The sequence below is a fragment of the Pempheris klunzingeri genome, chromosome 6 (assembly GCF_042242105.1).
Source record: "Pempheris klunzingeri isolate RE-2024b chromosome 6, fPemKlu1.hap1, whole genome shotgun sequence".
Lineage (NCBI taxonomy): Eukaryota > Metazoa > Chordata > Actinopteri > Acropomatiformes > Pempheridae > Pempheris > Pempheris klunzingeri.
The window spans coordinates 5,921,998-5,945,546 of NC_092017.1; the positions used below are offsets into that span (position 1 = coordinate 5,921,998).

At 41.6% G+C, this 23,549-nt stretch overlaps 1 protein-coding gene across 5 annotated transcripts in view; it reads left to right on the plus strand.

The window, feature by feature from the left end:
• The first annotated feature begins 246 nt into the window (after window positions 1–246).
• Window positions 247–23,549, plus strand: part of ryk (receptor like tyrosine kinase) — a 36,816-nt gene continuing 13,513 nt past the window's right edge. Inside the window, exons 1-9 of one of the 5 annotated variants that reach the window (XM_070831935.1) lie at window positions 247–879; window positions 13,693–13,814; window positions 13,933–14,032; window positions 14,920–15,051; window positions 16,090–16,155; window positions 16,743–16,884; window positions 18,256–18,356; window positions 20,589–20,672; window positions 22,372–22,497. In XM_070831935.1, the coding sequence (XP_070688036.1) occupies window positions 672–879; window positions 13,693–13,814; window positions 13,933–14,032; window positions 14,920–15,051; window positions 16,090–16,155; window positions 16,743–16,884; window positions 18,256–18,356; window positions 20,589–20,672; window positions 22,372–22,497 (1,081 nt within the window). In that variant the 5' untranslated portion in view covers window positions 247–671. The remainder of the gene's footprint in view (window positions 880–13,692; window positions 13,815–13,932; window positions 14,033–14,919; window positions 15,052–16,089; window positions 16,156–16,742; window positions 16,885–18,255; window positions 18,357–20,588; window positions 20,673–22,371; window positions 22,498–23,549) is intronic. The other 4 variants (XM_070831937.1, XM_070831936.1, XM_070831938.1 and 1 more) reach the window with 4 other exon arrangements.

Sequence of the window (23,549 nt, forward strand, 5' to 3'; positions counted from 1 at the left end):
AATGATTAAAACAGTGGCTGATATAATTACACCATGTCAACAATTATAGACACAGATTTTACAATGTGTTTGTCCTCAGTGCGAACCTAATGCAAGACAATGAACAGGCTCTGTCCTTTTTTGGCTAGTTAGTTTGCAGAAATATTTCGGACAGCACCTAAAGGCGTCATTCCGCCCCTGTAGCCGGAGCAGTGACTTGCCCCCGCTGCCCCCCCCCCCCCCCCCCCTTCCTGCACCGAGTGAAAACTGAGATAGTGAGGAAAAAGCAACGGGAGGAAGCTGGATGTATTAGCTAGTTTGCTACTTCGGGGCACTTTCCCCCTTCTTTCGTGTTGGCCAGCACAAATCAAAGCGCCATATCCGGTGTGTGTTTTGAGTGCTGGGAAAACGTCGTAAATCTCCCGAACATTTAAACATTCACCGACAGTGTGGCCGCGGACGGTTAGCGCTACCCGACGAAAGTTAGCCCGCTCCGGCTAACTTAGCCTGCCTCGGCTAGCAAGAGAGGACAAAAAAAACGGGCCGGTGGGAAAGGAGTTAAGGCTCAAAGTGGCGCTGCGGCGGAAAGTATCTAGTAATGTTGCCTCCCGGGATTAACTTCAGATACGGATGAGAAAGAAATTGGCGACCGAGGAACACCGAGAACAACTGCGAGCCAGACGACCACCGCTATGTTGGGGTTGACTCACGGCTCTGGCAGCCCGCCTGAGTCCCGAGGTTGGCCACACTCGGTGCTGTGGAGGCTCGGGGGCTTCTTCTTCCTCCTGCTGCTGGAGGGGGCCGGCTGCCTCGCCAGCCCGAGCAGCTCTTCAGGCGTCAGCAACAACCACCCCAGTGTCAACATATACATGAGTGTGGAGGAGGTGCAGAAGTTTTTGGGTAAGAAGGCCTGCATGTAAAGCCAGCTGTCTCCAAACTTTGTCATCAGTGTGACTCTCTCTCTCTCTCTCTCTCTCTCTGTGAGTGTGTGTGTGTGTGTGTGTGTGTGAGATGCAGTTGTGTCAGTGTGCCCCTCACACTGTAGACACAGTGCTACAGACAGTGTGGGTCAGTTTGGGTATAAATGCTCCCTTTAATTTTGAGCCAAAGACCATGAGTTCAGTTGCAGTGAAGTTCACTGCAGTGCATAAAATGGGCTAAATGTGCTGCACAATTCACTACTGTCATCGTTTGATGTGTCTGGTGTGCTGATTGTGTGGTGAGCCCGTGGTAATGTGAAACTCAGTTGAAGCTGAGGAGTAGCCTTGAAGATTTCAGGGCTGCATCTGTGTTTTTAAAGGTTTCAGAGGGACAGTTTGATGTGAGGAAAAGTTCCCCTTACTGCGGCACACTGCAAATTTGCCTTGGACGGTGTCTCTAAATATCTGAGATATTTAAGAATCATAATGATATCATAAGAAAATAACAGTACCTCTCGCCTCATGCCGAAGGTATTATCATGCCTGCGTAGATCAGGAGCAAGAGATGACAAAACCTTTATCAAATGTTGACCTTTAACTTGAATTAGTACAGCTGTTCTATTCAATGGACCATCATTAAGAAAACAGACTTGAAGCGAGGAGCAGCTTCACAGCTGCAGAGCGTTTCGACCTCAGGCTGCATCGAGAAAAGCATGCTGATGTGTCATCAGGAATCACTGAAAGGAGGAAGTGACTAAACCATACATTTAAAAAAAAAACCCATCCAGACAGGGATATTTTAGATGGAGTGCTGGTGTGAAGTTACATGAAGTGAGCTGCAGGGAGGTACGTTTGCTCCAGTGTGTTGATCGTGCTGTTGGAGTTCTTCATCATGCAGCTGCAGAAGATGCACAAAGTTGTGTCTTATGTGTTGGGGCCAGGGGCACTGTGGCATGTCTGACTGCTTTGGCCACATGACGCCATTCATACTCGAGCTTCAAAAACTTGCTAGGCCTGCAAAATAGACAGAATTGGGCTGTTTTTACTTCACTGTGAATGGACCAATATCCTGGTGCCAAGGCCAAGCCAGGCTATGGATGGGCCCTAAATTGTTAATCTAGGATTTAGTGAAGATGTCTGGAGGGTGCAATTTGGAACCAGTCATTTACCATGTGAGTGCCACTGCACAGTCTAATGAATGGGTAGAAGTGCTAGAACATAATGTCTCTGTGGCGAGAGGAGACCGATGGTGCGGCCTCTCAAGTGGACTAATGTGCTGCTTTAAACAAATGTATCATCACCTTGTAGTGGCATCACATGTGACTCAGCAAAACAGGTTTGTTTTCCATTTCTGAAAGAGAAAGCATCAAGTGTGGCCAGGTTGTGAACAGGAAGTAGTGCTGGGTTATTCAGAGCTGCCAGCCATCAGACAAAACTCTGTTTTACTGTGTTTACGCCCTTTGATGTTTTAATTTAAATCATTAGCATCATTACAAATTTACCATATCTCATGATGCTTTAAGATATGTAAACCAGTAAACTGGATGATTTTGGCACAACAGTCACTAGTTGTGCTGTTAAAAAACCCATTTCAGCTTTTCTTTCCCCCTCTCTATAATCTGACTGGCGTTAGACCGTGGGCTGACTCTGTCCCTCTTGTTCTCCATCACGCTATAGTTAATCTTCTGTTGCCAGACGAGGGCCTCTCTTGTGGTTTGCCTGAAACCTTTTCTTGGTCGTATGGAGAAATCTCTTAATGTTTGACAACTGTGTGTGCTGTTTTAAAAAGCATGCGTGGACAGAAACTTCCATGATGCAGTGGCAACTGTAGGAAAAAAACATGTTGGAGGGAGGTGAAACTGGCATCACCCTGGAGAATAATCTCACTGCAGATTCATGTAGAGATCCAAAGTGTGCTTTGGTACAACACAGGTCTGTAGTGGTGGCTATTATACATAATGGATGTAATTAATTAAAATATATTATATATTATATATTATATTGTGGATTCATGTTTTTTTCCTAGTTGAAAAGTGATTGATAATGTGCATAGATGAGACCTTTGAGATGTTTTTAGTAAGTTTAGTCAAATGGTGAATAGATTTATCTGACCTGAAAACAGCACTTGGCAAAGCCTTTGACAGATATTTCCTACACTGATGTCAGCCTGCCCCAAACAGGTTTTCCTGATTTCGCTGTTCGGTCTCTACTGAGTGCTTTCAGAAGTGCTCTGTGTTTCTGATTGTCTCAGTGCCCAGCTGCTACCAGCCCTGAATACACACATGTGAATCGTACATGCCTACGCATGCTTCCTGTTGACAAAAAAGGAGTGTAATCTCCCAAAATTGTTCTCCAAACCACAAAGGCCTTGTGTCTGTGAACGCTGCTGGGAGTTTTTTGAGAATCTTGTGTATCCAACTTTAGAGTATCCACGCCAGAGCACCAAACATGGTTATCCCTGGAGTGGGACTGGACGACTTGTGTTTTCTTCATTTATGAAGACAGCTAATTAATGTGGTGATTTTCCATCTAAGCATGTGCATATTAATTTGGGGGTTTTAACATGGCATATAGGTTAGGACTACAAGAAAAGGTGCCACATGCTAGCAGGGTCAGATGATGTTATTTTTCAGATATTTTGTCTTGCCAAGGCAGGAAAAGGTGTAATTAATCAGTTTCCCGGTAAGTCATGCCAGTGAATCAGCGCACACAGCAGGACTTTTTCATGGAAGACATTTTGACATGTCACAGGGAGAAATTTACACGTGTAAATAATGAATGATGGCCGAGTTCCATTCATCTGCGCCAGTTTCGGGGTCCTGGTAGTGTGAATGCTGGCTCACTGACTTACTGTCATGTCTTACCGGGACACTGGAACAGAGTCATTGTTAGTAGTTTTGCTAATGTACAGGAGGGGTTGTGCGATGTGAAATGAAAATGGTGATTTGAAACAGTTGCAAGAGCCGTGATTTCAATCAGCAACACAGATTGATAGCAGGCGAGAGAATTATGTGTCGGCGGATACTTTGACAGGCAAATTTAGTCCGATGTGACCAATTACATTTTGTTTCTACAGCTGACCTGCAAAACTACAAAATAAAAATCTTGGTTGTTGTCTGTCAAAGAGGCTCTCAGCATGCTGGTTCCTGTGAAACATTTAGTTGAGAAAGAAACACCTCATTATGATGTTTGACAGGAGAGAGTGGACTGTGTTTTTTTGCTCAAAAAGATCAATTAGAATAGAAATACAAATATAACATTGGATGTACTAATAAAGCACGGAGACATTATTGTGAGAGGGGAAAAAGTGACATCACCAAGTAATGCAGTCTTGCTGAGGTCTCTCTGCTTTTTAAGCAGATGGACTGTCCATTCAGGGTTTCATTTTGATAACTAAAACAAACAAGCTGACTCTCGAGGGGTCGGTCAGGAACAGGAAAACGTCATGCCAGAACTGAAACACTTCAGCATACACGGCGTGTTTATCTGTGGATGAAGTACAGGCAGCATCCCTGATTGTTTTTGCACATGACTAATGTGTAGTGACCTGTCTGTCTGTCTGAACCCTGCTCTCCACATGCATTCCTACCTGCACCTCCCACATCAGTTGTGTCTCAAGAACAGCACCCCGTCTTCTCGTTGTGTTGCAGCTTCCAACTCAAAATCACTGACTCTAAGGACTTTAGTGACTTTATCCTTGGACTTCTTTGAGACAAAGCTGGCAAAGGCTGGAGAATGTGCGTGGCATGCACGGTGTACACAGTTTGTGCACGAACCTTTAGAGTGTTAGGGGTTTTGTTTATAGGGTGGAGGGGCCAGGAGGTTCCCCAAGAGATTTTGAGTCTCATACGCCTAATTTCCTGCATTCAGGCAAACTTTTATGCACCAATTTGGCCCTTTTCCACAGTTTGTGATGAAAATTTAATTAACAATAATGGAAAAGAAAACACAAAGTTCAGGCGCAATGGAAAATTAAAAATATAAAGGAGTATAATGCAGTAAAGTTGTCTGCATTCTGTATTGCTTTCAAATATTAATTAGATGAACTTTTCTCATCTAATGTTCTGTCTGCTGAGTCAACACGCTTGTAGACATGATTTACGCCTTTGTGTTTTTGTGTAGGGAAGTAACCTCTTGAAATGTGCCTGTGGCACCTATTCACATCAATGATAAATTCATTCATTTCATTCATTCATTTTTACAAACCCCTGTAGTGTTTCAGCGAGTAGGGACTTGGGCTCAGCACAGATGGCCGACAGTTATCGTCCACTGAGCTTCTACCATGTTAACAATCAGCCGGCTGGAGCTATCACCGAAGCATAGCGCTCACTCCAGTGAATGTTTGGCATTCCTGCTTGAACATGACTTAAATGATTAATTGTTAATCGAGATAGCTGCTGATTTAATTAGTTGTCCATCAACTAATTTCTATTTATTAACTGTGTTTACCTGTGAAGCTTCAGAAAGTCTTTTATTTTAAAGGTTCAGAAGGGCATTAAGAGAGAGACTCGGCATCTCACTGCTCAGTAAACACCAGGTGATCCTCGGACCACATTCATGAGGCCCATGACCCAATCTGACACTGGTCTCGCAAGCTTCAATGGCTTTCTGTCCTTTCCCGTTTCCTGGCATTCTGAACACCCAAGTGATAATTTAGAAGATGAGAGTTAAGTTATGGTTTCGGTCATCTGTACACTCATTTGCAGTCTTCAGTAGTAATGACCTTTTTGAGCTCGTTGTCCACGGTGGAATCACCAGTCGCCGTGATCCCTAACACAATACTCCGAGGAATTTTCCTTGATGGAAAGTAAGCACCAAGAGAGTCTGTTTTCTGCATTCTACGTGCCACTTGTTTTTCTGCTCACTGTAGTAGTGCTGGGCCTTTTCATACAAAACAAAATCATAGCTCTCCAGTCCCTAATCAGAATTAGTAGTGTGTTGACAATAAGCAGGCCCCCAATAATATCAGTTTTTCCAATACTTTGCTTGTGGGAAGGAGAAACATGTTTTCTGCAGCTACAGTTGTTGACAGATTCCCATCCAACTGACTCACCCTGGTGTTACAATCACCTCATATATCATAATCTTAAAAACACTCTAATTTCCCAGTGAATTCCATTGTCACTTCAAACAGGGAAAATTCTTGCAACATGATGATTTTTTCCATCAGGCGTGGAGATCACAGTTTGTCCTTATTCCTCTGGATGAAGCTGCAAAAAATGGAAGTATCCAGGTTTTTATAAAGCCAAGTGCATGTCAGCTAACCAGCCTTCCTCCCCTCCTCCCAAGAGCTGAAAGGCAGGCAGGGGCTTTGAAAAAGAGCCTGTGAACTGTGTGGAGTGATTGGCAGCAGCATTCATTTCCTTCATGCCACTCTCCAAGGCTCCCGTGGTTGAATAGGAGAGCCCCTGCTTTCACATCCTTTGTCTAAGAGCTGCTGCGCCTCAACAAAAGATGGGTCGTTGCTTTACAGGAGATTCCCTTTTGAGAAATTGTTTCCCTTTGGAATATCTGCATTGGAAATATGCAATCATGTTTTCTTCTTCTTGTATGTCCGTATGGCAGCAAATGTCACCAGAGTGTGAGTTGTATGGTAACTCTGCTGAGGCCACTGCCATGCTGAGTTTCTTTGATTTTGCTGTCATGTTGTGGGAATGAAGAAATATTAGGAGCAGTAGATGTTGAAATAAGATATTTCTCAAGCCTTCTAGCTTATGTATCATTTCCAAAATACAGTAGATAATTTAGTTAGGAAACACGCCTTTCTAAACTTAAAAAAAACAACCAAATATTTGACCTTGCGCACACAGCCCAGGCTTTCACACTGCTCCTGTCCTCACAAAGTGGCCCGTGTAGAACGACATCCAAAAATAGATGAGTAAGGTGGCGTGCATGAGACCTGATCTGTTTCTCGGTTCAAGATGAAGTCATTCCGCCTCAAACAGCTAATAATTTTTTCAGTCAACCTTTTGATATTTGTTGAGTAAACTTAGGAGCCCCTTTAAGCAACAAATAACCATCAACGCGGTGCCTATAAAGGGACAGCGACAGACAGTCTCGCTCAGTTTCCTTACCCTGCCTTCATCCTTATCTGCCCTTGGGGCACTTCACGGAATAAAAGAGGAAAATTGATGTAGGGTTTCTTTGATGTGAGTCAAAGAAAACCACACAGATTGTGACTTAATGTGTGTTTTTCTTTTAGCTGTAAGCTAAAATGTGACTTGTGTTGCAACCAGTGCTGCTGCTGCTGCTGCAGCCTAACTGTGGAGGTATCTTAACTTAAACTAAAGATGTTTGGTTGTGTTTTTATCAGAGAACATGAAAACTTTATTCTATACTATTATTGCCTCTTTTCTTTTCATTTAACAATTTGATACTCCTGATTTTTTTTTTTTTTAAGTTTGGCTATGCCTATGCTTAACTTTTCCTTTTGGTTAGAAGGGCATGTGAATGCCAGTGAAAGCACTTCTGTAGTCAAGTTTCCATCCATCTGGATCACTGAATTTTCCAAAAAAAAATCTGTTGAAGAAAAGAAAAATGAATTAATGAACATTTCCATCAACCACCACAGTGTGCCAGTCAAAATGGAAAACCGTATTGAAAACAAGATGGAAATATGGCCTTTATGTTTCCTTCATATAATAACTTAAGGAGGGTTACAGCCTCCTCATCGCTCACTCACATCACTCACCAGAGACGAGTGACATGCTCTAAGTCACATGCTTCCAGGACGTCATGATTCATTTGCCAAGTCCGTTTCTATTGCACTTATTTGCATTTTGTTTTTTATCAATGCAACAACTCTCTTTCTCAATTTTTATGTGCATTTTTCACAGAGTATCACACTTTATCAAGTTTTGTGTAGTGTCTTTTAAATGATCTTTACCAACTCTTTCCAGTGTACACCAGAGGGGCCGACCCATTAAGATTGTGACCAGGGAGGTGCTGTTTATTCTTCAGGAAGATACAAATTCTTACTAAGGTTGTCTGGTAAAGTTGAAACTGTAGGACAACTCAAACTACATACCCAGTCTTTATAGCCTAATCCTGCAGACTCAGAGACCCTGATAAAGAGTTAAAGAAACACCTCTGGGGTGCCCTACATCTCTGACAGCTAACTGAGAGGTGGGATGGCATGTCAGAGGATTTCCTGCTGAAATTGATAAGCCAGCGCCTCGTTTTTGACAGGATGTTATTAAAGTGAAGGGTGGCTATTTGAGGATTCAAAGCCAAAATTAAATTTTCTTCAAAAAAATCCCATTGTACACTTTTTGTTATGCGTACTATAACAGGGTTATCAAGGTGGGTTATCAACTACAGTTATCAACTACAGATAACATGAGCTACTATTTACTGAAATAAAAATGAAAGCACATGTGCTGTGTTAGACAGGCTTTTATTCGTGTGATCATTTAAATGGTTTCAATAGGTCTTTATTCGTCTTATATTTTTCATGTCAGAGTTTCCCCATTTGTAGCGGTGGTATTGGTCCAGGTCATCTGTCTGTGTCATTGTTAAACGTTGGGTAGCTGCTTAACATGATGAACCATTTTTTAAGAAAAATATGTCGATCTTTTTCAGGTGATGTGATTTTATAAATTCAGTTAAAAATCTGTACAATGAAACGTGCTCGGACAACAAGCCGCGAAAGGTGTTTCTTCCTTTTTGGGTTGCTTTGTGTTGCTTGCTGCCAGTTGAATCACTGCTGAATTTAGGCGGCAATGCAAAAATGTAATGTAGCCGATGTAGTGATTCTCCTCATGGTAAAACTCTGGTGGCCATGATTAACTTTACTTAGTGAGGACAGGAGCAGTAATAATATTCATTAAATATTCTTGGTTTTACCATAGAGATTTAAGCATTGGTCTACTTTACGTGATGTATGTTTCAATCACTGAACAACCCTGGTCTCCTCAGTTTATAGCTTTTCCTGTGTATCTTAGATCTTGAGATCCTCAGTACATTATCCTCCCCTCCCCTGGCTCATTCATGCCTGTGGATTTCTTTGGAGTTTCCAGTTGATAGAGTTTCACGTGGGCCCTCATTTTCTCCTTCCTTGGTTAATGTGGCCAGTATCTTCCTCGTGAGAGGCTGGGGGGAGTGTTTATCTCCTGAGCACTCAGGGATGAAGACTTTGGGAGGTATAGTGTCGACTGTGCGCACAAGAGGGTCTTTGTTATATCTGTCCTGGACCTTACCACCTGGCCACTGCCACCTTTTGTTCTCCCTTTTCAAAGTCTGCAATGTGATCCACAGCTTGCAAGTGAACACAGTGCATGTCGACTTAAACCTTTGTGGAGCCCAAATGTTAAGACGAACTTTATTTTATTATTCCAGAGTTGCTGCTGTGATTTATGGTTTTGTGTTGACATCTGTATATGAAAGAAACTGCTATTTATAGTACATTTATAGGACTGATTTTATAAGTGATGTTATCTAAAAGTATCCATGTCAGTTTCAATGTCTGAACCAGCAAGAAAAATGTTGGAGGGGAAGTGAGCGTGTGAGTCAGTGAGTAATCCTGAAAGAAGCCCCTGAGCAAGGCACTAAATTGTACTCCAGTGGAGCTGCCCAACCAACAGCAGAGGACTGATTGGACGGGGCAGCTCTGAGGTATATGTTGGAATGCCTGCAGGGTGTTTCATGGAATAAAGCATGCGATTAGTTTTGTATTAAAGGTAGGCTAACCGAAGCCTCTCCCACTTGTTTGGATTGATTCAACTACTTTAACTACATAGGAATGCTGTCAAGAACATAGAAGGGGATAAACTCAGAAAGGCTAATGGTAAAAGTATTCACTTACCTTTAAAGAACTTGGTGACTGGAATAGGATGACCTCAAGATTTGTGTTGAATCGCAAAAGGACTCCGATCAAATACATAGCCACCCATCTAAAACCGCTGGTATGCTGCCAGGTGCAATCGAGATTATTCCACTAAATGGGAAGATTTGAAATTAATACACTTGGATTTACCAGCGCAGTCTATATTGGATTATTTCCAACACCAGGATTATGATTTGGATAAAGCACACCAATGCACCAAGCTAGCCCCAAGGCTATGTTTTAGGTCCTGCAAAAGGTTTCACTTTGAGAAGCATGCTAGAATACTGACTTGGTATGCAGAGAATGCAGACTTTAAGGCCTCTGGTCTTCATATGCATTCGAGGCACTGGGCACATAAAGTGTCACAGCTCCCTGCACCATAACTAGTCATAATGAGTCTTTTAAACACCTCTCAATTACAACTGGGCCTGAAAAGATCTCTCCAGATATCTCCAGGTCAGACGCTACTTTTGGAGCATGTCTGAAGATGTCTGTAATAATATATAGGAAAGCCAGGCTAAGAACATAATTCGATATTTTATGACTCCAAAATTGAAATTTATTAAAATTCAGTCAGTGTTCCAGACAAATTCATGGCTCAGGATGAAAATCTCTTGGCTGCCAAGCAAGTAAGCATCACATGGACTTGGCAGCAGTTAATGTGCAGAAAGTCACCTTTTGTTAAATATGTAAAATACTGGAAAATATTAGCAGTGCAACAGTTAAATGGCTTTTTTTAATTGGCCTTAGTACAGCACTAATGCTATGTTGTTACTTTTTTACACAGAACAAGGACTATGGATTCTGTCCCTTATTTCATAGAGTGGAGTTGCATAGAAAAGTGGAATGACAACTAATAACTCTCTAAAATACTCTTATTTGTAATATGACAGCACTTCATTGAGAGGGGCGTGTGCATCACAAGTATAAAGGGTAAACTGTAGCATTGAGTTTAACAGTTGCTTGTTATGGCTGCATGTCACTGCGGGCCAAACTGTGCATCAGTGGAGCCCAGTTTTATCCAGACATTGCTGCTCTTGATTGAGGAGCTCACTGGCGTCTTATTTAGGATAATTCATGAAAAGCGTTTCTTTCTGAGGCAGAATAGATTGCATAAGTTAACACATGAGGTATCAACATAAGCTGAAAGTAATGAATGAATACAGTGATCATTTGCTTGAAAAGGTCATAGAGAGAGTTATTTGTAGGTTTATTTCACCAACAAAATTTGGTGTGATTAGTTCCGTGCAGTATAAAATTCAAGTGTGTGACAGTTGAGTGTTTTCGGATCAGTGCAGGTGACACAGTGTGCTCTGCCCCTGGCTATTGTTAATCACTTGACACCAGCAGTGAGAAATGGAAATGTCCAGCAGGATATAATCCCTCAAAACATAACACGCTGCCAAGTTATCACACTGGAATTCAAAATTATGGTGTTATTTTCCATTAGTGTTTAAGAAGGCTGGCAGCATTAGAGACGTTTGCGTCCTGTAGTGGCAAAGGGCATCATGATGTAGCGAGGCACTCCATATGTTGCGACCAAACACTAACAAGGATCTTGTTTACAGCTACACCTTTTAGTAATGCTGTTTTCCCATTCCAGAGAGCAGAGAGTGTGAGTCAGTAATCAAACTGCTGTGCATGGTTCAACATCCTTAACCTCGGGAACCACTTATTCCCTGTTCTGGGTCTGTGTACACTGACGGGCTTCTGTTGCCAGTCCTTTACATTCCTGTTTTGAACTTGTTGAAGTTTGGGTGGAGGGCTATGGTTCTGTGGGAGGGACAAACCTGAGTCTGACTCACACTGGGCTCCTCTTTGGGCTTTTATGCCTGGTTGCATAGTTTAATTGGTATCAAAGCAATGTGGCCACATGTTGAGACAAGGGAGGTACTCAGAGTTTAACATGAAAAGGGCAATTATTACAGGACTAAAGTGTGTGGCAGTCTGTTAAGTGCCTGCATATATTAACATAACAGACAGTGCACAATTTCAAATTCAATCACGATTGCGTGCAAGTGTCATGTGTTCTCCAATTTTCCAGTTGCTTAAGGCGAGGGCAAAGATTCTGATGCTGTAATCAACATCTTGTTTTAACAATGGGTGACATGACTGTGTACTGTGAAGGTGGTCGCTGGTAGTGAGGAATTCACAGAGATTTTAGCACATCCTATCACCCCACTCTGTAATTTACCTCAGCTCAACGGAGCATTTTAGCATCTTTCAACTCATTGTTTTGGTTTTACAGTTTACAGCAACTTTACAGGTTCAGTCCCACTGCTGTCATCTGCAGCCGTTTTCAACTCGAAGGTTCTAAGAATCATCTGTAGCTACGAGCTCAGCACCAGACAACAGACAAAGTTAGCCACTAGCTGGAGGACATTGTGTAACATTTAGAAGCTAGTTAGCCAGATATTTCCCTCAGGAGTTGGAGACCAAAAACAGACCTCAAAGGAGAGTGAATACATTACATCACATCCACCAAGTGGCCAGAAACACGACTCCAAATGAATGCAAATGTTCGTCCTGAATCTGCTTGATGTGTAAATCAGCCTCTGTTAGCTAACATGTTTGCCATACTAATTGTATGTCGGTGTTTTGTTAACTGCTTCTAAAAATTATTCATGAAAGCACGATTAGCAAAGTAAATAAAGGTTTAGTTGCCAAAAGCAAAATGAAATATGTAAATACATTAAATACAATACAACTTTTTATTATTGGCTTATTTTTTAATATAATAATTGCAGCAAAAACTCAAGGTCCACTTACTTACCTTTTCTTGGATTTTCACCTGCATCCCATGGTCTTCATCAGCAGATATTTCTCTGTTGTCATTGAGAGCTGAATGAAACTCACGTACTGAGTTTCACAGTGACGAGCTCTACTTGTCACATTGTTTACTTCGTGTTACTTGTGTTAAAATATTATTTCCAAGGTCAATAATGAACTTAAATGCTAAACTCTGTGTTATTTAGTAATAATCATATATAATAATAGCCACATATCCTGTATGTTTAATTGTACATTTCTAGACCTATATTTAATTTTTACCATGCTCAAGGAGCAGATTGTTAATGAATGGGAAGGAAAGCCAGCAGTCTTTCTCTTAGGGCTTGGTTAGATAGCGGTTTATGTAACACACACACACACACACACACACCCTCTCTGAGATGGTAAATGCCTGAGAATGTTTTTAATTGAGCCAATGTGAGAAAAAGGTCTATGAGCCACAGCTCTTAGACAGCCCGGGGGTATTGGGGGAGCCTGGGCACATTCTTCCCCTCTCTTTAAACTAGATACTCAGAGACTGATAGATAGACCCCACTCTGCCAGACAGACGCTTTCAAGGACTGATAGCACTGCCCCGGGCGAGGGTTGGGGATTTCACCAGCACAAATTAGACTTTTTGATGCAGCAAGAGCTCAGTGAACAAACTTCTTAGCTTTGACTTTGTGCAAGTGAATTAGAAAGAAACATGACATGCAGTACCAACCCGTCCAGCTTTCTGATGTTCAGGTACTATAGAATTGAACTAAAGGTTGAATAGACTGTGCACGTTGTGTTTCAGGTCACTTTTTTTCATCCAAGGCATTCCAGTCCCTTCCTTTTAACCCGTCCCCTGCCCAATTTTGTTTCCTGGATAGAAAATTGCGGTCATATTTTGGATGTTGTCTCACTAGAATGTTTTGAAGTTTTTCACTTTTGCACTAAGAGGTCTCAAGTACTAACAGATGTGGTTAGTCCATCTCTCTTATTGGGGGGGGGACCCGCCTTATCCCAGCTGGCAGTTTGAGTGGATATTTTACCATTTTGCTCAGGCTTTCTGTGTGTGTGTGTGTGTGTGTGTGTGCCTACATCGACCTCTAAATTAGAAAATGTGTTGTTTTTAATGACCGCAGTTGTGGTCTTTCTTAAATTGATCCCAACATTCTCAAAGGACACACCTTTATGTCCTCTGTCCTCTCACAGGCCTAGACGCAGAGCTGTACTATGTGCGGGACAATGTGGTGAATCATTATGCCCTCTCCTTCACCCTGCCTGTGCCCCGCGAGACCAACAGCCTTCACTTCACATGGCATTCGAAGACAAAGGTGAGTGTCCACACCGGGAGTTATTGACTAGGCACTGCCTCACATGCTTATGGGTGCACACATGCCAGGGAACTCATTCATGTGTCGACAGCATTTGTTGATCATTCTTTGTTTGTAGGTCGACTACCGCCTTGGCTTCCTCATCGAGAACCCTGTAGCCATGAACCAACCACAGATTAACATCTCCAGTCAGGGGGAGGTGCCCCGTGTTCCCTCTGGTTTGTCACATATCCTCCATTTGTTGTTGTGTCATGCACTCCTAGGGCTCCTACATGCTTCTAGTTTTAGAGATTTTCCAAATTGTTCTGTCAGCTAGATACGATGAGGGAATTTTTCAAATATTCTGGGGAGTTAAATTGCAACTCAGCGACACAGCAGTTGTTTTTTGTTGTAGCTACTGTATCACGTAGGCTCCCACACTCTATTAAAGGACTAGTTTGACATTTTGGGAGTTTGATTTAGATGAAAAGATTGATACCTGTCTGTTAAATATGAAGCTGGAGCCCGTAGCCAGTTAGCTTAGCTTATCTTATCTTAGCATAATGACTGGAAATGTGGTAAAAGTGCCATCTCTGTCCCAATGTAACAAATCTGGCTACCAGATCTAAGATCACTAATAACCACTTTATAAATGTAAAAAAACGACAAGTTACAGCTTTATAGAGGCTTGTGTGCCGAACTCTTTCTTGGCAGAAACAATAACCTAGCATATGACCTATTTGTACACACTGTTTGAGTATCTTAAGTGTATCCCCCAAGATATTAAACCTTTGCTTGAGTTTTTTTCTGTGAGAAATTAATTTCATAAATTTTACATTTCTTGCTGCACTTGCTGAAAAATTGTGTATCATGCATGTGAAGATGATTTACAGTCAGAGCTCTTAGACAGTTGTGATAGAGTTGTCTATAACTAGCAATGTCATGATTCTGCTGAACTCAAAAACATTTACAACAAAATTATCTACAACCTGTGATTATACAAATGAATCTTTAAAACTTGTTGATGTCACGTGTCTCCAATATGTGATAGCTGGCAGAGATTTAAACCAGATACTATGCGCTGCAGGAGACCATGGTCCTCAAAATGACGAGTGTGTGTCTCCAGTCTTTAGAGTGGACCTCTTCTGCTCCGGCAAGGTAGAAGGAGAGACTGTTGTGACAGTGCAGCTCAATCTGACCATCCATGCCAATAACTACACAGTGCTCAACTTCAAGAGGAGGAAAGTGTGCTCTAAAAGTAAGTACCTTAAGAATCCGCTTAAGAATCGAAACAAATGTATGGTTAGAAGTATGCATCAGGAAAGTACTGCTATCAAATGTAATTGATAACAGTGATGATGGCTGTACCTGCTGGCTCAGTGGGACTGAGCCATCATTAATATAATCTGTGATAAAGGCCTATTGACCCATTAAACTAGCACATACTGTGATGATACGTATATATAATCTACCTAAAACGTGAGGTGTGTTGAGAAATTAAAGGATTTGGCAAATTTTGTGTGCGCTGTGCACCAGATACTGAGTTACAGTGGGACATGTATAGAGTTTTATACTCTGTGTTCTATTCTGTGCTGTTTTCAAACTAGCAGAAGTTATTTACATGTGGCCAAAAGGCTTTTTACCATACATCCCACGGAAGCAAATTAATTCCCCATCTCATTTTGAGCATAAATAGACTCTTTGTATGCCTGAGTGGTGCATTAAACGTACACTGAACAAGGGGTACCTGTAAAGCCTGGATTGTACGTTTGGTGTTGTAACAAGCACAAACAGTCTTGTTTGCTTGCTGTTTTATAATCCCGCCCTGAGCGCCCTGACTTACAGGCACTTTTTACTGCTAGAACTTTTCAGGGAACCCAGAAAGCTTTTTAGGAGCTCAAGCTTTACATAAAGGTTTTTGTTCCTGGGCATCTGACAAAGTAATTTGTTGTTAATGTGGAGCTATCAGACTGGATGTTGTTGATTAGAAAAACAGAAACTTCGCACTTTCTTGTCTTTTGTTTGTATTACTAGTCAATATATCAGGTCTAAGGCCTATTAGAACTCAGGATGGCAAGTTTGTTCACTGTCATTGAAATTTACATGACAGCTCTGTGATTGATCAGCTGTTCTATTTTCGTCTCTAATGGGAGGGACATTTGAAATGTAATTAATTTTTGGTGGTTTTATGTTCCTCTAAGGCTTCTGCACTTCTTCTTTCAGCATTGGTTAAAACGTCACAGACAAATTTTTAATGTGGCGCCAGTTTGATTTTCTTTCCTTCTTCCTTTGTCAGCAGGCATCGAGTCCGATCCAAATATTCCCATTTCCCTCAACAATAACACTCTTCCACGGCCTGATTGTAAGTAACCTTACCTCACTTCCCGCTCTGTGTATCCCTCTCTAGCAGCTCCATGTATTGTTTGCCATAGGTGGCATCAGTCTGATAAGAGCGAAGCTGCATTAGTACTGAGGGGCCTCTCTGCATAGCAGAGTATGATTTCAGGGCAAAAAGAGAGGGATTCATTCTCCCATTGAAGTGCACTCTGTCAGCCCCCACCCCTTGGAGTGGTCATCATCTTCCAGCAGGATTTATTCAGACTCTTTGTGAGCCCACTGCACAAGTAACAAAGTACCATTAGTGGGTTGTCTCCCTTCTGCCTGAGTAGACCTGAGGAACCTGGGGCCCTCAGAGGCTTTTAGAGAGGTGATGAGAAAAGCTCTCAGACAGACTCAGACTATTCCAGGCTTCCATTAACCCCAAGTGCTGCACTTACAGCTTCTCTCCCTCTCTCACTCATGTCTTTATCTCATTGCTTTACTTCATGGATTTGCTATGATTCTTTCATGATAACAAACGCTGGTGAAGCTGCCTGTAATGAAGATGACATTTTTCTGAGCTTCTTCATTGCTGTGTCTGCTTGTTAATGTGTGGCTTGTTTTCACCAGTAGACGGTGTGACTACCCCCACCACCTCGACTCAGGTGTTCTATATAAGCGTGAGCGTCTGCTGCATTGTCATCTTCCTCGTGGCCATCATCCTGGCCATCCTGCACCTGCACAGCATGAAGAGAGTGGAGATGGAGGACAGGTTTGTTTCTTGAGTTTGTCCCCGTCCCAAACAGATCTTTGTCATTGATATTCATCAGCTGAGCAAAGTACACTTGTTATATTGAAACTGATGAAAACCAGCGCACGCAGATTTACGGCCCCGTATCTGTCACCTGTGAAAGTAATGTTAGTATCTTCTGCAGAATGCTGCTGTTCGGAGACCAACATAAATAGGTCATCTCCACGGAGAGGATTATATCAAGTTGAAACCTGCACTTAAGCTTTCCTGTTTTTCAGTTCCTGTGATCTCTACTCCAGATGGCTGTAGGCAGCTACGCTGGTTATCAGATATCGATGTGAAATAAGATCATGAGCACATCTTCCCCTTACTATTGAGTTAGAGACGTTAGCCACTGGGGCAGTGGTAATTTTCAATTGTACAAAGATTTTCTTACATCACATGGAAATCTGTCTAATGTGATATTTTCGCTAAGTTCTGCTGCATTATTGGATTGCCAGCGGGACTTGATTCAATCACATGCTTGATGGGATCCTTGTGTTTATCCAAGAATATTTTCTAGAAAAGGTTTAAGTTGACCGACCAACAAAGGTCACTCAACTTAAACTTTGATAAGTAATAGATCGATTATTTTTATAATTATTTAAGTTTTTTTAGACGACAACTCTGTTTGCAGCTTCTCAAAAGGAATTATTTGCTGGTTTCTGTAGTCTTTCACGCTAGTAAACTGAATTAGGTTTTGACTCTTTGGGCTGTTTGTCTGACAAAAAAGGGCATCTGAAGATATTTAGACACTTTAGAATTCTCCATTCTGACATTTAATGGACTGAATAAGTCATCACATCCCTGAGAAGATAATTGTTTGATTAATTGACAGTGGAAATGACATTAGACAATACTCATTTGTAGCCCTAGATTTTTTAAAGCCAAGTTAAGGTAGTAGCCTAGATATAACATGAGTTCAGATTTACACAGTAATTACACAATATGCCTCAGTTCACAGGGGTTAGTAGGGGTAATTGGATATTTACTTCTTACCCTACATTTCATGAATACAAAGACGCATATCTCTCCATGTGTGCTCACATATCAAAGGCATGTGTGCGTTCATGTCAGAAGGTAAGTTTAATACTGTGCATCGTTCAGCCTCTGAAGACGATTATGATGTGGAAGTTATGATGCAGCTCATCATGCTACAGTGACTTCACATTCATATAGTTGATTGCCCTGATTGGACAGCGCTCCAGATGTTTCCAAGCATCAGCCTTACACATTACCAAGACCCTCCCCAGCTAAGATATTCACTTCTAATGGCTTTACCACTTGGTGGTGCAGCCCAGTCCAGGTGCCTGTGGGTAACCTCTCTGTGTTCTCCCTCTCTTTGTCTTTCAGCGTGAGTGACAGTGGAAGCTCGCAGGGCCTGTCTCAGCCGTCCACCCAGACCACACAGTACCTGAGGGCCGACACTCCAAACAACGCAGCCCCTGTCACCAGTAAGATTTTAATCCCTCTCACCACGACAACATTACCCAATTACACAGGATGCAACATCAGTTCATGTCCCATTTCAAAAACATCTGAAACATTTTGTGGAGCTCATTGCACTTACAAGATAACGCCTACAAGTGCTTAAGTACATTAAGACTGATTCAGTCTGCCATAGTCGTTTTTTTCTCTTCTCACACTGGCATCTGCAAATGTGCATGCTTTTCCAAATGCAATAATCCACTGTGAATGACCTAATAAGCTTAACTGGTATCATAAGATTGTAATGAAAAACAGAGTTCCTGCAGTGATGTTCCCTTTCTTTTTGTTGCTATGCCTCTTGTGACCTATTACTGTAGTGAAGTGTAAATGTACTGTGGCGTGTGCCCTGAGTCAAGTACACACAGTCTTTTATATTGGGACTGGCAGAAACTGTTCAGCTCTAAATTGATGTAAATATAGTTCGTGGTGGGAAACACAGACATACAGTAACAAAGTTATACTGCTAAGTCTAAACATTAGACTTGCCTACCTCAGACCCGTATGAGAATTTACTCACTCCTTCCATTTAATCCCTTACCAGCATGGCAGTGGGTTATAGAGTGAATCCCAGCTCCAGCACATTTCCTCCAGCAGAGTTCTTTGTTAGGTGTAGTTGTTGTTGGTGTTGGGTGTCAGCGTGATTACTCACCCAGCCCTTGTTCTCTTGGCTGGCACCCTTTGTAATTAGAGGTAAGTCTGTTCTGTATTAGTGGAAATAATCTGGCATGCTTTGCAATATAAACATTGCATTTAGCAATTTCTGTTTATCGTGTGGATTTGGCCTTTTAATTACAGTGTCAGTAATTCCGCCATTAAATGAGATTCAGGGTTGCCATGGTAAAGTCATCACCACGGTTACCACAGCACCTTTCATGTGACTGTTTTGACTATTTCTTTATCAGTCAGAAGGCTTTTTCCTTCTCTCATCTAATAGTCTATTATTACTAGACCGTAGCACACTGTGTAGTTATTACGTATTGTAAATCAGCAATAAACAGGTTTTGAAACAGTCTTTGTCTGTTTCATATCTAAGGAAGAGTTCGGCATTTTTGGAAATGCACGTATTCACTTCCTGGTGGAGTTGGATGAAAAAATCAATACCACTCTAATGTCTGTCTGCATTAAATACAAGGCACGCAGCTAGTTAGCTTAGCTTAGCATAAAGACTGGAAGCAGGGTACAACAGGCTCTCTGTAAAACCACATCATTATGTTTTTACTCTCCAGTTTTGGAAAAGATTAAACAAAGGAGATATAACATGTTGGGAGGTGCTGGTAGGCAGATTTTCTTCTCTTTAGGTAGAACCAGGCTAGCTGTTCTTCCCTGTTTTGTAGTCTTAATGCTAAGCTAAGCTAAAATTAATTTACAAACAGAAGGAATAATGAAATGTTCATGTAAAATTGGCAAGATAAGACACTTTCCTGCCTGTAAAAAATAATAATAGCTTATAAGGGAAATATTCTCACCTGAATATATATAATTGCTACAGCCTTCGGAGATCCTTCTTTGCAAGACTGTCAAATAATTTTGCCCTGGCCCTTTTGTCATTACATAATGGCATGCTAAGTTTTTCAATGTACACAAAACACATTTTTCCAAAAAAACAAAAAAAAGTCATGGGTTGAAATTTGGACATTTTGAGATTCATGGGTTCTTTTCCTCCAAATACAGCTTTGTGGACGTGCAGCTGTTCAGACTCCATACAGGGCAATGTATCTGTGAGAGTCAAACCTTTGACTGTAATCGCCTCATGAAATAATGATGACATTCATTTAAACCTCAGTGAAGCATTGATCTCTGTGGTTAATTTTGGGGAAACGAGGAAAGCACAGCAGCTGTTTTCCGCCCTATTGTCGGTGCATGATCCTTCATTGCCCTCTTGTGGACACAACCATCGTCTCGCCTCCTGTGCATTTTGTTTGGCCCACTTGCCTTTTCCTTATGTCTTATGCTTTGCTGAATTGTGAGTATTTGCACCACCACTCACCCATTTGTTTTACCCAACTCCTGATGGGCAAGTTTACCCAACTTGCAAGCATGCCTGACTGGATTGATGTCTCGTGTATGAGCTGAAAATATAACACAGTATACATCCATTCATTCAGGTCATGTTGTAATTTGAGTGAGCTATCCATTAAATCACACCTTTCTCACTCTCTCCCACCCTCCACTCCCTCCCCCTGTCCTCTTGTCATCAGACAATCACCCTGGTTCTGCTCCCATACTCCAGCTTGCTGCCTCCTCCTTCCAAAACCCCGGTGCTCCCCCTCATGAAACCAAAAGTAAGTTCCAGTGAAGCTCCAGAGACTCCTTAGGACTCAGCTAAAACACTATTTTGCTGTCATGTGCATCGTAATAATGAGGATTTACACGTTAACCATGTTTGTCTTTCTGAACTCTACGCTGCTTGAATAAATACTGTATATGGTTGCTATCTGAAGCCTCATGTCCAGCCTCAAGTTAGATCATTGTGAGCAGTAGGCTAAATGTTCTACTTTTACAGAAAACCATTCATTTGAAGGCCTCCCTTCCTCTTTGTGTCCGGTTCCAGCTTTGAAATGTACCTCACCCACTTTGTACTAACAGTTTCTGTCACCGTTGTTTGTGTGTTTTGTGAGTTCACGCTGGTAAAGTGACAAAATGAAGTCTAGCGTATATTTTATTTTCTATCTATGTTTGTATATTTCATTTTTTATTTTCTAGTATACACTAGAACGCACAAGGGAAACAATTTAAAACCAATTGTGGTCAAAAAGCTCCAGCAACACTTTTAAAACTTGAAAATAAGAAAAAGTTTGGAGAACTTTTTTTTTTGCTTGGATTGGCACTGCCATTCCAAAGTTACAGTATGAGTGAGTGATCAGATGCTGCGTCGTTGCCTGATAGTATAAAATGGTGAAGTACCTTTACTAACTGCAAAAACTACATTATAAAGATTAGTATAAAGCACACGGCGTGCAGTATGGAATAAGGTAACAGAACAGTAATTACTCAGACATTAAAGAGGTGAATGTTGCATTATACTTAGTTACTTGTGTTGTTTTTTCATGACCAGTTTTTATATTGTTTTTAATTGTTTTGGTTAAGCTTGTGTCCTCTGCTGTATTTTGAATGCAGTATTCTTTTTCACTCACTGTAGAAAATAACTGTCACTCTTAGTTTGACCTCCAGGGGGCAGCATTGACCTGTGCTCTGTTACCATACAGTACAGTTTTTACTTTCTGAGATCAAAGCCTTAGGTTGACAGCTCACAACGCAGGCTCTCTATATAAACTACTAGATTGAGCTCTCAAGAAGAGGCTGTTTGTCTGCTGGAGGCGGCAGATGGACAATCAGCTGGTTTTTCGTCAATGAGTTTTCCACTGTGTCCATTCACCCGCTGGTTTACCTGCAGTCAGTCTAAGCAGCTGCACACAGGTCAGCCTGGCACAGTCCTCCTGAGTAGCAGTGAACTGCAGACACCGGAGGTTAGAATGAGTTATCTCTCATCACTGACATGTTGTGTACACATGGGATGTGTTGATATGAAGGGGTCGTGTTTACACTGTTTGTTCATCTGTGTGCAGACACTGCAGAGAACTTTGTGTGTTTTTGTACCCAAACTCACTCCCACCTCTGTAAGCCAGCCGCTAATGACAGTGAGTACACAGGGAGGTTATGTAATGGAGGTGCTGTAACACAGGACTTCGCATGAAGTTGCATTGATGCAACATGTGCAGGGTACTGTACATGCCTTGCTGACTATGTTTCTTGTAAGTGCTGGGATTCTTTGAATTCAAGTGAGAATTTTGAGTTGTTTTAGAAGAAATCTTTCTGAGTGAGAAATGTGGCTCTGTCAAAAGTGATGCAACGCAGAATTCCCCCGGGTTGTTTTCTAGTGTCAATCAGGGTCAAAAGACCTGTCGATCTCTTTCAAAGGGTTTTGTTTACTTTAGGATCATTCGTGCCTTTTAATGCGAGTCTGTTTTTCCATCCTGACAGGTTACCCATCTCTACGCATAGAGAAGAATGACCTGAGGAGTGTTACTCTAATGGAGGCCAAAGCTAAAGTGAAAGACATTGCCATCTCAAGGGAGAGAGTCACACTACGAGATGTCTTGCACGAAGGTACTTCTCTCTCTTGCTCCCACTTTTCCCTTTTCTTTCTCCTAAAGAAGCTCCCAGATTACTTTTGCATTCCTCCAAAAGGTGTTGATGTCAAGAATTTCACTGAAAAGTGGAACATAAATTCAAAGACTCTTCAAAATGGTACTGATCACAGATTGCATCACGGCAAGTGGTTAACATTTCTTCCTCATGCTTTGCTCTGAAGTCTCTCTGTGAGCTGTGAGATGTGAGATGAGCCTTTGAGTGGCAGGTTGGTGAAAAGGCTTTTTATGTAGTGGCTTTGACTATCAACAGCATACACTACTCACAAAAAGTTAGGGATATTCGACTTTCAGGTGAAATATATGGAAAATGTAAAAAGTGAATGCTACAGTGATATTATACCATGAAAGTAGGGCATTTAAGTAGAAGCATGCAATGGTCATTTTATTCATCTTAAACAATTTATTGAAAGAAAATCTAACAACAGTGGTGGGTATACCACAACAAAACATTTTCAGTGTCTCAATAAATTGGGACGTGGCCAAAGGACGTCCACTCCTCTCCTTTCTGTGACTCTTCCAGTCTCTGTATCACTGTTCCAACCTCCTGATGACACTCTGTGACCCTCTAAGCTCAGTGAACACCTCCGTCTGAGGACTTCCTGTTTGAAGCCTCCAGTGTCGAGGTGCTGCTGATCAACTGTTAGGTGTCGTCTTGGTCTCATGATGTCAGAATGTGAACAGCAGGATGAGGAGGACTGTTTAAATACCAATTCTAACTGAAGCAGGAAATGTATTGGTGGATTCATGGATCAAACCTGTTGTGAATGTTGCTGTTAAGCTTCTTGTTAGAGAACAGCAACTTGTGCAAAAAGTACTGAAACACTGAACAGTTGGACATGTGCATTCAAAGGTTTAGAGAAGGTCACATTAAGTTCACCTGGAAAGGTTAGAATGCATTTTAGGTTCATCCTGAAATTTCACCTGAAAGCCGAATATCTTTTTGTGAGTAGTGTATATCACCAAAAACATACATTTTCCCACCCATTCTGCACATTCAGAAGAGAAGCT